The following is a 15652-nucleotide window of genomic DNA, read 5'->3' as shown; positions in this document are numbered from 1 at the left end:
TGTACATGATAAATATAAAGGATTTGCGGTTGGAATATGCTCCAAAATTTATTTTTGGTTCAGCCTCCAAGGCATTAACATTCTGGTTCAAATGAAAATATATCATTTCTACTTACTGCTATTGACAAGATTTTTGTGAAAGAGTCTTTTAAGAGTGAATTTGTGGAAGTTTCTAAAGCTTTTTTGTATCATTGTCAGACTCATTTTATTAAACAACAGCTGATTCAATTGCAGTTGAAAAAATTTACAGAGACCTATTGTTTCATTTAATAGCCATAAGCATTTAATTCTAGATCAGTACCTTGCAGAAACATGCAAACATGGCAGTGATGGACTGGCACACAGACAAAATAACTTTAGGACAAGGAAGTGCTGCCATTTATACATCATGAATACTTTCCAAAATTCTCCCCCGCCCGCCCCGCACCCCGCTTAAGTAATAGCAGCAGCTTCTTTAAATAACAGCCCATTTGAACCCTTGCTCTGTGTAAAGTGCAGTACATGAATTAATCCTATCCCTTCCTGAAAAGGCTTTCTTTTAAAACCATTTTTTGTTAGTTTAAGTGGGATTTAAATGATCAAATTCCAAACTGGAAATCACAGTTTTGTTGTTTAAGGAAGCCGGACAAAAAACCCTATCTGGCAGAATAAGACTACAATGGCAGAGTCAGATTTCCAGATAGGTTCTATTACAAGTGTGCTTGGCAATAGTCTGTGCTGTGTTAAGTGGGAGCAACAATGGGGCTATGTCAGCTTATGCCAAAGGTGGATTTGCTCCATGGCCTTAAAATTGATTTATTGTTTATAGAAAGGACTGAGTCAGAGGCAGGGTGATGGTGTGGAAAGACAGGCAAGTCTTTAAAAACTCGTTTCATTACTCTGAAGATATTTTTTCATACTTTTTTAAAGAGGTACTGCTGGAGAGTTAAATCTCCTGATGAAAGTCTGTAAATATTACCTCTAAGAAATTTACTGGTACCTAGATCTCATTAATTTAAGCATCTCTATTTTATTGCACATGGGCAAGCCACAAAGAAAAGGACCTGTAGGATAGAGGTAAAAGAGGACACAGATGAAATGTGGGTGGTTATGTCCAAAACCAAGCCAGAGCTGAAGCACATCATAGCAGGAGTCAGTGGAATGATGCATACAGTACTCAACAAGACAAATGGAGAAAATCCTGTGTTCTGGTCTCTGTTCCTCTCACTTCAAGCATTTAAAATTAAGAAGCCATTTGATTATAAACCAAAAATTTAGAAGTACCTCTTTAAGCATGAAAAATTAAAGTCCTCTCCACCTTCTGTTTAAAATAATGCACTATATTACTATACTTAAAATAAAGATATGGGCAGTATCAATTTTGTTTGTAGGGTTATTAACAAGAATGAAAAAGAAAAGATCTTAAAAGAAACTTGTCACACCTCAAGGGAAGAGACAATGACAGACCTAACAAACCTGTACTGCAACATGCAATTGTTTCTCCTTTTTTGCTTTCAAACACATTCCAAAGTCTTTAATCACATTATGCACGCTGTTATGTAATTGAATCCATCACGTTCTTCTAGTTAGTCACCTTCAGCCTAATTATGTAAACAAATGCATCAATATATACTCACGGTGATCAATAGACCAAATCATCCAAAGAGCTCGCTTCCCACATGGCACTGCAGACCACTTTCTAAAATGTAACCAGTGAAATCTGAGCACAAATGATGGCCAGCTGTCCCAAAAAGACCTCTTCAAATTGTGCTTCTTCAGCATGAGTCTCCTACGTTACAGATGAGGTAGCTGACAAACTAGCACCGTGCTTCTGTGGGACGCTACCAGAACTCAGTGCCAGGCTGGAGCCGGGTCTATGCCTCTAAGCAGAGCTTCTGAGATAGGGCAGAACAGTTATGTTAGGCACCCAGAATCACTGTGCAGGAATGGAGCCCTGGCATCACACTGCAAACATAGGAGATAGAAGCCTACCTATACAGAAAACATGACTGTACTTCATTTTGCACACACTAAAAGAAGACTCTCAAGTTGGAAAAAAAACACAAAGACACTGCCCATTATTAATAAGCCATACCCGAGAACATTTCTGGGTCACAATACTCTTTGGCAGCTATGTCTTTCCAGATCAGTGTCACTGTTCCTACACCTGTCAGTCTCTATCTTTCAAAACTGAGACAGAAATAACCTGAGCAGGTCTGCTAAGTCTCCCAAAGTGTTGGAAACAGAATGAGAGTTGACACACTGTATTTCTGTATCACAGCACTACTATTTTTCTTTGTTCTCTCTCAAGCTTTCTTTTAAACCACTACACAGAAATAACTAAAAAAGTAAGCAAAAATTAAATGACCATATGGAACAAGCAGAAGCAGAGACCTTCATAGCATTAATTCACATTTGTTCCAAGCAATTAAAAGAAGTACTGGTATCTGTATTATTAGTAACAGCATCATTAATGTAAATATATGGTCATCAACTTCTTTGTAGTTGCAAATAATGAGGAAAAAACAGGAATTTTGTAGTGCATCCCTGTAAAGCTGAAAATCATTGCACCAAATCCCTACAGTTACAACAATCCTATTTCTTAGACTTAAGAGACTTCTATGTACTCATTGATAATTTCAGTCTTGATTGGTTTCCTAGAAGAATTCATAGTATCACATTATACGTGAAACTTGCAAACTAGGTGTTACACTGGATACAGTGCAGCTTAGGACTAGCTCTGAAGTTATGTTGACTGTAAAAACATGAGATGCTGAACAGAGCTGTAATTCAGAAGATTCAATGGAAGTCATGCTTCGATTATGTTCAAAAGAAAAACACGTGAATGCAACTTTTTTAAATTAAAAACATATTAAGGTGTGGAGAAAACCCACTTGAAGTAATTAGAGGACTTGGACTTCTGCAGTAAAAAGTTGCAGGTCATTATGAGTCACTGCCATCATTCAGTTTCCTTAGATGCAAAACAGAAATAGAGCAGATGTAGGAAACTGAGACAGACCAAGCAAGAAGCAGAGCATGACTCAATAAATGTAACCCAGAGGTAATTCATTAGAACTTATTATTTGGTATAAACTGCTTTGTGCTGCTGCTCCCAAGACTGGAAACTGTCTTCCTTTCCCCCCATCTACCCAGAATTTTAGGAATGCTTTGGTTCTGTCACAGGATGCCTATTTCACCTTTATGCATTTAATCACCTTTCCATGTCATAAGAAAGAAAGTTTAAGCCTAGCAATCTCTTGGCTGTAATTTTCTTAGTGGAATCTTTTATCTTCCACAATTCAGAATGTTCACAGAAGAACAAGAGAAAGAATAGAAGAAGAAAATGCTATATATGAAATACATTGAGACTGCAAAAGGAATCTCATTCACACAAAACTTTCATTGCCAAACTTCAATCAAAACAAGGAACAGTTGCACGAACCATTAACATCTGCAAGATTTTAAAACTCAATCATAGTTTCACTTCTAACCCATTAGAAAGAAAATTTATCTTAATTTCTATGTCATTAAGCTAATGTCCATGGGAAAAAATAGGCCCAAAGATTAATGTCTTTTGGAGTGTGCAATCTGGAGTGTGCCATGAAATTCCCGAGTCCCAAAATACCCTGTCCTAAAATGGCCCCAATCCACCCAGCAACCCAGCTTCAAGTTACCTCAAAGTTACCTTAGTGGGTTTGGGATTCTGAAATGGCATTTTAAATGTAGAATTACAAATATAGATTACCAGAAGGGAGCTTTCCAGAATGTACTGTGCTTCAGATGAAAAGGAAACTTCATTTTCAGGATGGTCTCTGGTTCTTAATTCAGGTAACTAGCACACACATCCAAGGCTGTTTTTTCCCCTTCCTTGTGCTTAAATCACAAGTTTAAGTTGGACTTACGCAGTTTTTCCCTCGCTATCTTGTTTGGTGGCACTGGCTCCCTTTTTACCCAGCAATGAAGCCACTTTCTCAGGGTCACCATTCTCCACTGCCTGCAGCAGCCGATCATCATTCTTATTCCACTCATTGTTCTGGAATAAAATAAAAAGAAGGGAGAAATATTATTAGTACCAGCACTGTGTCCAGGCTTTCCTGAATGATCCTACACACAAGTATCACCACTAAAAGCTGAAACAAAAGCCCAACCCAAAGAAATGGCACAGCGAAAGCTGCATTAAAGTAATCTGCAAGCTGTGTAGTACAGGTTCCCAAGGACTGAATGGCTCAAGCCAGGGCCTAAGCAATCACTGGAGATGACCACTAACATGGAAATTCTGTAGAAGAGTAATGCAGGAAAAAAATTCATTTGTTCTTACTGTATTTTAAAAAGTTCTCTTTCATTTGTCCAGCCCTGGTTTCTATTTTTGAGCTGCATTGGCCCCATCAGATCTTCATCACATACATCATGTGGATAAGCAATGATTCACACCCCACCCTAACAACACAGGCCAGCCAAAACTTTCTATATTTAAGGCTTTTCCCAGTTCACACTTTGTAGAGAGTAACAGGTTAAGAGACTGCCCTTTGCAGACTGTAACTAGCTTTACTGAGCTTTTATCCCCCATGTTTGTCTTTAAAACAAACCAATCAACCACTCAGATGCCACATCCCTAGTGCTGCTGAAAGAAAAGACAACCACCCTACATTTAAATCTTTCTAAACTTAAACCACTTTTTGCTCTTTCTCATCAGCTGAATCAGGGAAAGGACATTACTTCCTAACATGATGGTTCTCCCTCCCCCTCTGAATTTTCAGGACATGGCCTGTTTCCTCTACCAGACTTCCAAGCTGGAGCTAGCAAGATATTAAGAAAACAGAGGACAGTTAACCTTCTGTATCCCATGTGATCACAGCAAAACAAGCTCTGGAAAAAGAGTGAAAGTTGCATCCATGGCTTCTAGTCTGGACCAACAACTGGGTTCAGTCTTCTCAACAGGGTTCTGGCCTTCTCTTTGACATCAGTCAGCTCATCTCCAGCATGACTGCCTATTCATTAGCACTTGATTTCTACACAACTTTTGGAATGACTAAATTCATATTAACACACTCCTTGAGAAATACTCAACTTTAAAAAACCCCACTTTGTTCTGATGCTCTACACAGACTTTTTTGCCCCCAAATTCAATGTTTCTCTCGACTTGTGAGGAAAAGTGATACGAACTTCACAAGCTGTGCACACCCTGAAAACCGTAACAGGAGGAAAGTGTTCCAGGTTACTAAGTTTTTCAAAAAACAAACAAAACATTAGGAAGAGTGCAGTCTGAGCAACACCACCTGGAACCAACAGTATGAATGGCAGCTCTGTCAAAGGAAGTGGCATGCAGAAGACAAAGAGCAATCACAGTCTCTTAGGGCAGTGGTACGAATGGTGGGTAAATGCACATCAAGCAGGTTATATTCTTTATTCTTATAGCACTAGAATAAACCTCTGTAGACTCTAAAGCATTAATTACATCAGCAAAAAAAATTGCTTCCCCTAGCAATATTTAGACTCCATGACAATGAGTGGCCAGCCAAGCAGCAGACTCCACCTAAAAGGAAACTTCTTGTATATTCTTCATTTGGGAAATTTCATGCTTTAAAGGGAGCCTACTATTAAAAGCAGATGTTAAAAAACTGTATCTTACTTGTAAATAAAGTCCTTTAAAGTTAATGCTGTTTGTTTGACAGCATATTATGCCTTTTGGAGTTTGTCCTGTTTCTGTGGTTTTTATTATTCAGTTGTGTAAGATATTTAAATATAGGATATTTGATGAATCACCCTTACCCACAAATCACCAAGATGACTGTAAAGCATTGGTAGCACCTAACTCCTGCACTTTTTTTATGTGTGTGCGTTTTTTGTTTTAAATCTTCAAAAAGAAAGGAGGTAGCAGATAACATGATAATCTACACACATCCCCCCACACCCACATGTCTATCCCAATACTAACCTGTACTTGGAAAAAGAAATACAACACCTAATTTAAGATTTTCTCATGACCTGAAATAACTGTTTCAGTTTACTTCTGAAACATGAAATAGAATAAACTACAGGAAAATGTTAAGATTAAGGCCTGCTGAAAATCCTTGGCAGAACAGCTTTCAGAAGAGCATTCAGCTTTTTAGTACAAAAATGGCCACATCTTCAAGAAGCAGTTTCATGAAGATTCCTTCAATATTCAGCTATTAAATTGAAACATTATTGACATATAATCCACTAACCTCTTTGAGAAACTGCTGTGATAACTATATCCCTGTCTATAATTACACTATTATTAACATCCCAGACCCAAGAAAACTAATTCCCAAATTACCCCTCAGTATTTATCTAGTGTGGAAGCTGCACCTAGGAGATATATAGATATTAAATGGGGAAGCCCAGAGTATTTTGCAAGTGATTCTGATGTTGCAGAATGATGCCATGTTCAGGCTAGTGGTAAAACATTGTGACAGATGGTATTAGTCTCTTACAAGAACAGAGCCTTTAATTCATCTTTACTGTAGTTTTCAACCATACCCTTTTTGGTAACAAAAAAATACACACTCACACAGACAAACCAATTAAAGATTTGACAATGCCTCATTTAAAAAAATTGCTTCCTACTTATTACAGCTAAACAGATTCCCTCATATTTAAGAACTAAACAGAACTGAACTTGGACACAATGTTAAGTAACACAGTCTTTCACAGGGTCCCTGAAAACAGTTCTATCAGATTCATCTCAGTGTCAAGAAAAGGCTATCAGTGTACATTTCCTTATTTTCACATAAAGCTGGTGTGAAAATTCTTTTTCCTGCTTAGAGAAAAGTACTAGAGGCTGAAGGCTAGGATAGGATGATCTGTATTTGGTACTCATTTTAGACCCTTGTTTTCATTTCTACATCTAATTAGTGTCTCCTCTTCTAAGCACTGTGACTCAGAGTTGTTAAAGGAATGAGTAATTTTAGAGACTGCCACATCCACTTACATTAGTTCCAAAGGCATGTTTTCAGACTTCCTTACTGATGCTATAACATCTTTAATACTACTGTACTGGCAATTTTGTTTTGTTCTTTGAAAACAAAAGGATACTTGCAGTTTCCCTTCATCATTGTGCAGCAGAGTTATGCTCATCTATAAACTAAAATAGCTGTGTCCTATGTAAGATGCTTAAAAGCCATCATGCTGTATTGCCTGTACAAAAGTTACGCATCTTTTCATTAAAGAAATAAAGATTCCATTCTAGGGCATCAATAAATGTCTCATTGTAGATGAAATGTCAATTTTATATTTAAGATCTCTAAAAATTATACATATTTAACTATAATGCAAGTTATATAAATCTATTTATAGACCTCATTCAATTTTAAAACGAAATCAGGGATAAATCTGTCCACACAGAAGAAACAACTATGCAGGCATCAACTGTTGCTCAAGTATTCCTCTGATAGGATTGAACTGTTCTTTTCTTCCCCACTGTGTTCAAAACAGCAGCATTGTACAATGCATTCCAGAAGTTAAAGGTACAGCTAATAAAACAAATGGCATGCAATGGACTCTCAAAAACATCCATTCCAATACGGAATTGTAGCCCTACTAACCATCCGCCTCAGTGAAAAAAAAAAAAAAAAAATCTAGGAGAGAGAATACATATGACACTCAGAAAGACACTGTACCCAGGACTTGGCAAGCAAATAGGAGGCATTTAAGTCAGTAGGGCTATCACAGTACCTTATGGAACGAAAAACTGCACAGCCACTGCTGCCCAGCGCAGATCAGAAAATACAGATCTCTGAATAGAGGCAGTGACTGTTGCATTACATACAATTTCTGAATTTCTTGTAATATTAGCCTGGTTTTGACCCCACAAGTCACACTTCGAACCAAAGACCTGGGAGGTAACTTCTGCTGGCATGGTGCAAAACATGGGTACTCCAAGCTATGGGTGATATTATTCAGTGTAAAAGCCACCTTGCACTGCCATTTATCATGCAGCACCAGCATTTGTTTCTCCTGGAAAACATGCGCATGAGAGATGCTCTCTTCTGTCAAGTGTATGGGAAGGACTGAGGTGGCCAGCATAACTTAAATTCAAAAAACTGCTACATCAAGCTTCTTCCACCACAACCCCACATACCATCCCATTCCACTTCTCCAGGCTGCCCAAACATTTCTATAAGGACCCTTCTTCAGCTGCCCCAGTGCCACATCTTGCCCCCTCTATCACAAGCTCCTCAGCACTCTCCCCTTACTTTTATCTACACCCACTGACTCAACTTTCACATTTCATTCAAGTAGCAGGGCATCATCCACCAAATAGCCCTTGGGAAATTTCAGTCCTGTTACTACCACTCTTTCAGGTAGTATAAATGAATGTCTCCTTTTATGTCAGAGATGTCCAGACAGGTAACAGTCTGAGCAAACCCATGTAGGGCACATCAGACTGAAGGTTAACAGAGAGTAGCAGTAGGGTCTTCAGGAAAATCTACTATAGCACCAGAGCAACGAAAACATCAGACTCAAGCAGTAAAGGAGGTACTTTTCATCAGCAATAAAGCTAAGGTTTGGGGGCTTTTGCTTGTTTTGTGTTAAGGGTGTTGCAAATATGCAAGTTAGCCAACTTAGTAGTACATGACACATGGTGCTATAGATGTAGCATGAAAATAACCTGAGCAGATCAGTGTAAATGTAAATACATGAACATAATGAATTTGGATGAATCCGATCCTGGAAAAGACTGCATACGTGGGGTTTCTTTATCTCTACTCTCCTGCTTCTGTAGGCCACCGGCCAAACAGCCTTCCTTCAAACAATTAACATTCTGCAATAACAATGGTTTGTGAACATATGCAAAACTCAATGATGAAACACACACTTCAGCTTCATGTAACAGAACCAGTAGTCCACTCAGTACTTCTTCCAGATTTGGGGGGCGGCGGGGGGGGGTGGGGGGGTGGGGTGGTGTTGGCTTGTTGTGTGGTTGGTTTTTTTTTAAAGCATTTGTATACTGTTCAGTTTAGGTAGCCATAATAAGCATTACATATGAAGAGACAAAGTAAAACTGATCAAAACTCAGTAAGCGCAAGTTTTTGGATAAAACAAGGAATTTTCAGTCATGTTTAAAATAGTCAATCTTTTCATACTAACAGTAGTATAACTATGCAGGGGATCAGATAATCCATCATCCCTAATAAACCCTAACTGCAACAATCACCTGCCATGCTGAAGCAAAGAAACACAAATACAACACAGTGACAGTTGAAAGCATGGTAAGCCAAAATCCAAACATCAGGTGACTTAGCAGAGCTGGGTTGAAATTTCTGACTGAAATTTAACATCCCTCTCAAGCATGCTCTTTAGTCTTAATTTTCATTTTTCAGGTAGGGAACTATGCTGTATGGCCTCACTCAGAAGCATCTCTGTGGCAACAGTTAAGTGTTTTCCATATTTAAACATCTAGGAACCTGAGAAAGAAGTTGGCAGAAAAGAGCTAGCCATCCTTAGGATGGAAAACCACTCCTGCATAGGGCACTGTGGTCAAGGTTCATGGAGTGAGGCAGAGGGCAGGAGAGACCCGATTGACTTGACTTACACCATCAGTTTATGATTAGTGTTTAAAAAGGGCACTATACTCAAGCCAAATGCAGAGTGCTCACACCTTCAATGATCACCATCAGGACAGGCTGAACTCTCAAAACTGCAGCTCCACCAGTCACAGACACACACTTTGGCAGCAGTTACTGACAGTAATTATACTCACAGTTGTTGACCGTGTGTCTCCTCTAAGCTTCCTCTATGCACGAGATATTTCCTCTGCAAACCTAGAAATAATTCTATGGTTGCAAGATACTAATAAAGTAGTTATCATACTCGTGGGGCTGAAACTGCCCAGTAAAAGTCTTTCATCATTAGGATCACACACTGTTGACAAGCTGACAGATTGAGTCCAAAGATAAATATTCATATCAAAGCCTACTTTTTATAGTTAAAGTTTGCACTACCTATTTTACATAGTTTCCTCTATCACAAAGAGAACATTTTCCTTTCCAGAAGAAAAGCTCAAGAATTAAAAAATATGTTTAAAAGATGTACCCATTCTTTTTTCATCACCACCACATCAGGATACTAAGTCTTGGTTGCCTTTGAAATTACTAGTAAATGTCATGCAAGAAATAACAACATATAACAAGATGTGACAGTTCTAATTAGCACTTGTACACAGTGTTTTCCATGTGCGAAGACCTGAGCAAACATTTACTGGACAACAACTTTGTTTCTTTATCTTTGGCATGCAGCCTACAGGAGATGATTTAAGTGACCTTGCATTGTTGCAAACCTACTGGAGACAGAGTTATGTTATCTCCACTGAAATCAGAACTGCAGGGAAACTGAGAAGCAAATTGAAATTCCTGATAATTTCAAACTCAGCAACTCACTGTCTGAAAAGGAAAGGAATACTTAAAGACTGGCGTCACAAACAATTGCATGGCAAAGACACTGAATGCCACTGCATCACAAGGTCATCCATGGAAGTCCACATGTACTGGACTTCCCAAGAGAGTCTTAAAAACAAGAACAATCCTATTGTAGGGAAAGCATTCACTAGACAAACATGCCTCAAAATTAAGAGACAAGGGCTTTTCTCAAAAGAATGGCTTATCTGAAAACATTATAACCTAGGAGTCAGTGGTATGTGGGTGAGTAGCCTACACCTTTCCCTGCCCTCCATCCACACTTTAGAGATCGTATCTGCCAGTAACAAACTTGTGTACTGGGAGTGGAAATCTCCCTTGCAGAGGGGCAGGATGTTGTTGAGCTTATCAGCAACAGCTTATTCAAGTCTGTGGCAGCAGCTCCCAGGACATTCAGAGATTAGTAGATGCCTCCCAGACCCCTTTCAATTGCTGCAGCTCCAGCTCTTTCCTGTACCTTTCAAAGTCTGCCCATGGTTCATATATAGCACCAGTGGCATTGCAAGCTGACCTCTATTGCACCACACTCCACTGAGGGAGCACCCTGAAGGCCATGCCAAAAGATGCTATGTTCATTAACTTCACCACTAGTAAGGTCTTGACCTTTAAGCTGTCAAAAAAGCAAAGTGTGGCAGTGGCTTTGAAATAATTCATAGTGATATTATCTAAATGTCATTAATTGCTACAACAGAAATAGTCTTTTCCAGCTTCACTTGGCCATCCATGTTCCCTATTTTGGGTGACTAACAACATAGTATTAATTATATTTACATAAGATGACAAAACATTTGCAGCTTACACATGCACTTCTTTAAAGGTGGAAAGAGCATCAGCAATGCAAGTAACCTGTGAATATTTTACAACCAGAAGTATTAACCCATTGTCCTCCTCTTGCTTGAGCTACTGTGCCTAGTTGGGGTAACTGTCCAACTTTGACACCAGAGACTGTATTTGTGTCAGACCATGAATTCCATTTGAACCGGGGATAAAAAGCACCATGGGGAAGGCAGGAAGCAGGTGGAGTGAATGAACAAGGAATGGTAACAAAAGGCTTACGGTAGATTGTCAGTAAACCTTGATAATTACCCATTCATTAGATAGCTTCTGTGGATAAAGAAGTGATTATTATCCAAGCAAACCGTTTTTTCATGCTGAACCCCAGAATAATGCAACTGAACATCAAGTCACTCAGCAGGGCGCTTCCATCAGCCAGTGAGTCTGCCCGGAAACTTTCCTGGCAAAAGGGGACTACAAACTGTGAAATGAAAGAATCTTTCACCAGCAGAGAAGGGGATGACTTAAATGGTCATCTGAGACAGCAAGTTTTAGGAGCCGAAGTTATAGAAAAAAGTTAGTGTGGTCTTTGCTTAATGTCTGGAATTTGCAGCAGGTTATGAGCAGTGGTGCAAGAACACTCAAGAGGGAAATGAAAATGGAAAGAAATGCATTTAAGATTTTGCTGTTTTGCTGAGATGCTTGTGATTCTTATTAGTAAGTTTCTTGGGATTTTGGTGCAGTTTGTTGGTTTTGTTTTATTTTTTGTGGTTGTTTTTGGTTTTGTTTTCTACAAACCTGTGTTTGGTTTCACAATTTCAGTCAGGTTTTAAGTGCAGAGTAGCTGTAAGGTCAGCATAGGGAACCTGTACAGTTAATAAAGCATAGATAAGTGGCTTCTTCTTCATAGCTTCTTCATAACTCAGCTGTAAGATTTCATTTCTGTAAGAATAAGAAAGTGAAGAGCCTGAGCCCAGAAATCTGCAAAGATGGCCAAGAGAATGTGACACAGTCCACTCAACTGAGGAACACAGTTGGCCCACATCTAGTGAGCTCAGAGGCATGTGGTGTTCTGTGTGTGTTGGGAGACACACAGCTCACACATGCTGCTCATTTCACTTTCTAGTAAAGGCCACAATGTATTTTTCCTTCAGATACTACTTTTAAGCCTTTTAACCAGATAAAAGAAATCAATCTTTGCATCTGAGGAACAGTGAGATTTCCTGTTAACATCACATCTAGGTACATCAGGACCTCTGTTTTCTTTTAAGCAATTACTGATGTTTGTATGTAACCAATTTCATTCCAGTGGAGAGAAAGGAAAAGTGATGAGCAAAAAGCCCACGATGCAAGGCATTAGAACAAAATAAGAAAAACTACATCTAAATAATTAGTAACATACAGCCAGAGCATTGACAGTAAGTCCAGCTACTGCCCATTGTTTATCACCTCACACATCACCAATACAGCAACTGGAGATTTATCTTTACTTTCAGATAGCAAAGGATGTAGCAGTAACCACACCACATGCTACCAATCACTCTCAATAAGACAGAAGAAAGTAAAGCCAAGAATTAATTGTGTATATTTGTATAAATGAAACAATGTTTATCTTAACACAGGAAAAAAACACATGGGACTTTTTAAAAATAAAAATGTTATATCAATCCTGTTTGAAGTGACCATCTCCCATTGTTCTGCTTTTTCTTATAGTTCTAAAGGTTTGAGCTACAATGAACTCAGATGACTGTTCTTCTCATCTTGAAATTACTCAATAAACATTACTAAAACTAAAATACATCTAATGGACTACTGTTTACTGCTGGACATGTGGCAGCTCCTTCCTTCAAAAAAATCAATGGGGTGTCAAAAAGACTTAAAAAAACCCACACTTCTCAAATGGTTATCCAAGGACCACCAAGAATCCTCAGGTTTTCCTTACATTTAAAAATAAAATACACTTAAAAATCAGCATGAGATACATGGAAAAGAATGCTTTCTAACAAAGTTTTAAGACTGAAGAACTACTGAATCAACAGATTTTAGGTATGTATCAAGGTCAAATAGCAACTCACACAAGGTCTTCCAAGTTTTCAAGACTTCTGTTGCACAACTGCTTCACAGTCAGGAAAAAGAGAAATAATGAGATTTAAAGTGAAATTGGCTTGACAATCTAGTTTCACCTTTTACCTGGTAAGTATATTTCAGTGGTAAGCAGGCTGTAAGATACAGAGACAATGCCAACTATGCAAGCAAAGTTTGTTTATTCAGCTATTGTGTTGACTATCTTGCATTTCTCAATACTTCGTTCAACACAATGGTCTGTGAAGATCAGAGTGTGCCTAATGACTAGGGCACACATCTGAACTCTCTGGCTAGAGACAGTGACAGGAACAGTCTGTTAGCTTTCAACATTCAATGCCATACACATACCACTTCCTTAGTGGATTGTTTTTCAATTCAGCACCACTTATTTCTTGGTATGAGTATCTGAGCTGACTACAACATTTTTAGTAACACCCTCTGGTTTCTGTTGACTAGTAAATTTAGCCAGAGAACAGAGGTACTTGATGGATCTTCTCACTTCCAGATGGGCAAATGGACATCCATTGTGCAGGAACCCACTCAACTGCAACACTACCTCACTTACTAGGACTGGCACTTCAGACCCAAGGCTCCATCTTTCCTCCTCTTTACTGCTAAGCCTCTCCAAACGTTGCTTATCTTTGCCAATTCTGCATAGTAAGCTGGTTTTCATTTAGAGCTGCTACCCTTTTTTCCTCCCCATTATTCTGCAAACGGGAACAGAGACACAAAGGCTAATTATGAAGTCTGCAGACAAGAAAAAAAAATTCACTGCAGAAATGCAGAATTGCACACAGTCCAGAATTACACTGATTGATCAGTATTACTAATGCTGTAAAATGTAAGATACCAGCCACCATGGCACCTTATTTTTGTATTACAAGTACCTACATGATATCACAACTCACAATGAAAGCCGTTTCCTTTTTTTCCCCTCTACTAGCAAGACTAAATTTAGCAGATTACTTGACAAAGCTCCACCATCTTAATATTCTCCACAAAAACCAGAGAAAACATCTTAGATGGCTACTTTTAAAATATATACCTACTAGAATGCCACTGTAGGCAGCAATACAATTTCAAAATTTGTAACAAAGTATGTATTAAAATCTGAAAACTATTCAGAGTAGAAAACCAGTTTATTTATACCTGAATGTCATTCTTGTAAAGGACATATCCACTGTTACAGGGTTACAGTCTTCTACTCTGAAACCCATGACAAAGCCAAACAAAACACAGTGCATACATAGAGACAAATCCCTATTCCAAGAAATTATTTTGCTTGGAGTCTTCAAGGGCTCAACTCAATCTCCGAAAGTACTTCATGACTACAAAAGAAATCAAAAAAGTTTCCCTATCTGCCTGATCTTCATGAGGCCACTGACAGATGTTTGTGCCATGGATTGACCTCTAGATCCAATATTTGTCAGTCTCCAAAAATCAATTAAAGCAGCAAGCTAAGCTTAGCTGCTTTTACTTCTATGGGTGCAATGAAGGATAATCCAAGAGTCATAGGAAAGTTATACCTAAGATACATTCCCAGTTGGATTTAAGAAATTGGGAAAGCAAGCAATTGTTTTGCATGAAAATAAAACCCACTTCAGCAGCCAGAGAAAAGCATGTGAGATTTCACATGACCACATGTTCCCACGTTGTTTATCCTCCACATGACATGCACTGAGAATCAGACAAGTCTTTTATGCATCTGACTCTCTGCGGAACATCAACTGCCCCACACTTGGCAGGCCTTAAGTAAAAGGAGAGAAAGAGCAAGCAGGCACTCATCCTGGTTCCTTCCTTTAGGCCTCATCTGCAGAAGGAGCTCCGTTTCTCTACAGGGATGAATAATAACATCTACAGCCCTTATGCAGATTTTCTGTTCAGCAGGCATGGATGGTCTCACCTTTCATCTGATCAGGGTCACAGCTGGCAGGCACATCACCCTCCAGAAAGCCTGTAGAAACTCAGATTGGTCTGCCCCAAGCTAGTGCTGGGGTTTAACACTTGCCTGTTTGAACAGTGATTGAGCTATCTGCTGTCTGGCACAACCACCCCAGCTCAGTATTAATGGACCAGACTACACAAAAATAACCGTCCCATTCTCATGTGAGTATTCTTATCCACGTGTGATTTACTAGAGCGCTAAGCACTATCACTACAGTGCTCTTGCTAATTTGGATACCCTGCACCTCACCAAATGTGCTATGAGTATTCACACAAGATGACAGAAGTAACAAACAGACATTTCTTAATTTTTTTTTTTTTTTAAAGATTGCCTTGGCTCCTATTAATTACTTCTAGGCTGGACTGTATTTGCATGCCACAATCATCAAGTTACTCTTCTCTTATCAGACGTAAGTGCTGCCAGTGGTTGGTTT

General features: G+C 38.8%; 1 protein-coding gene across 8 annotated transcripts in view; it reads right to left on the bottom strand.

Annotated features, from left to right (window-relative positions):
* The window catches only part of RAI14 (retinoic acid induced 14), an 85579-nt gene that overhangs the window by 30854 nt on the left and 39073 nt on the right, over positions 1 to 15652 (bottom strand). For all 8 annotated transcript variants that reach the window (XM_074812597.1, XM_074812600.1, XM_074812599.1 and 5 more), the window contains exon 3: positions 3882 to 4012. In XM_074812597.1, the coding sequence (XP_074668698.1) occupies positions 3882 to 4012 (131 nt within the window). The remainder of the gene's footprint in view (positions 1 to 3881; positions 4013 to 15652) is intronic.

This window comes from Strix aluco, chromosome Z (assembly GCF_031877795.1).
Source record: "Strix aluco isolate bStrAlu1 chromosome Z, bStrAlu1.hap1, whole genome shotgun sequence".
Classification (NCBI taxonomy): Eukaryota; Metazoa; Chordata; class Aves; order Strigiformes; family Strigidae; genus Strix; species Strix aluco.
This window is presented reverse-complemented; position numbering and strand designations above follow the sequence as displayed.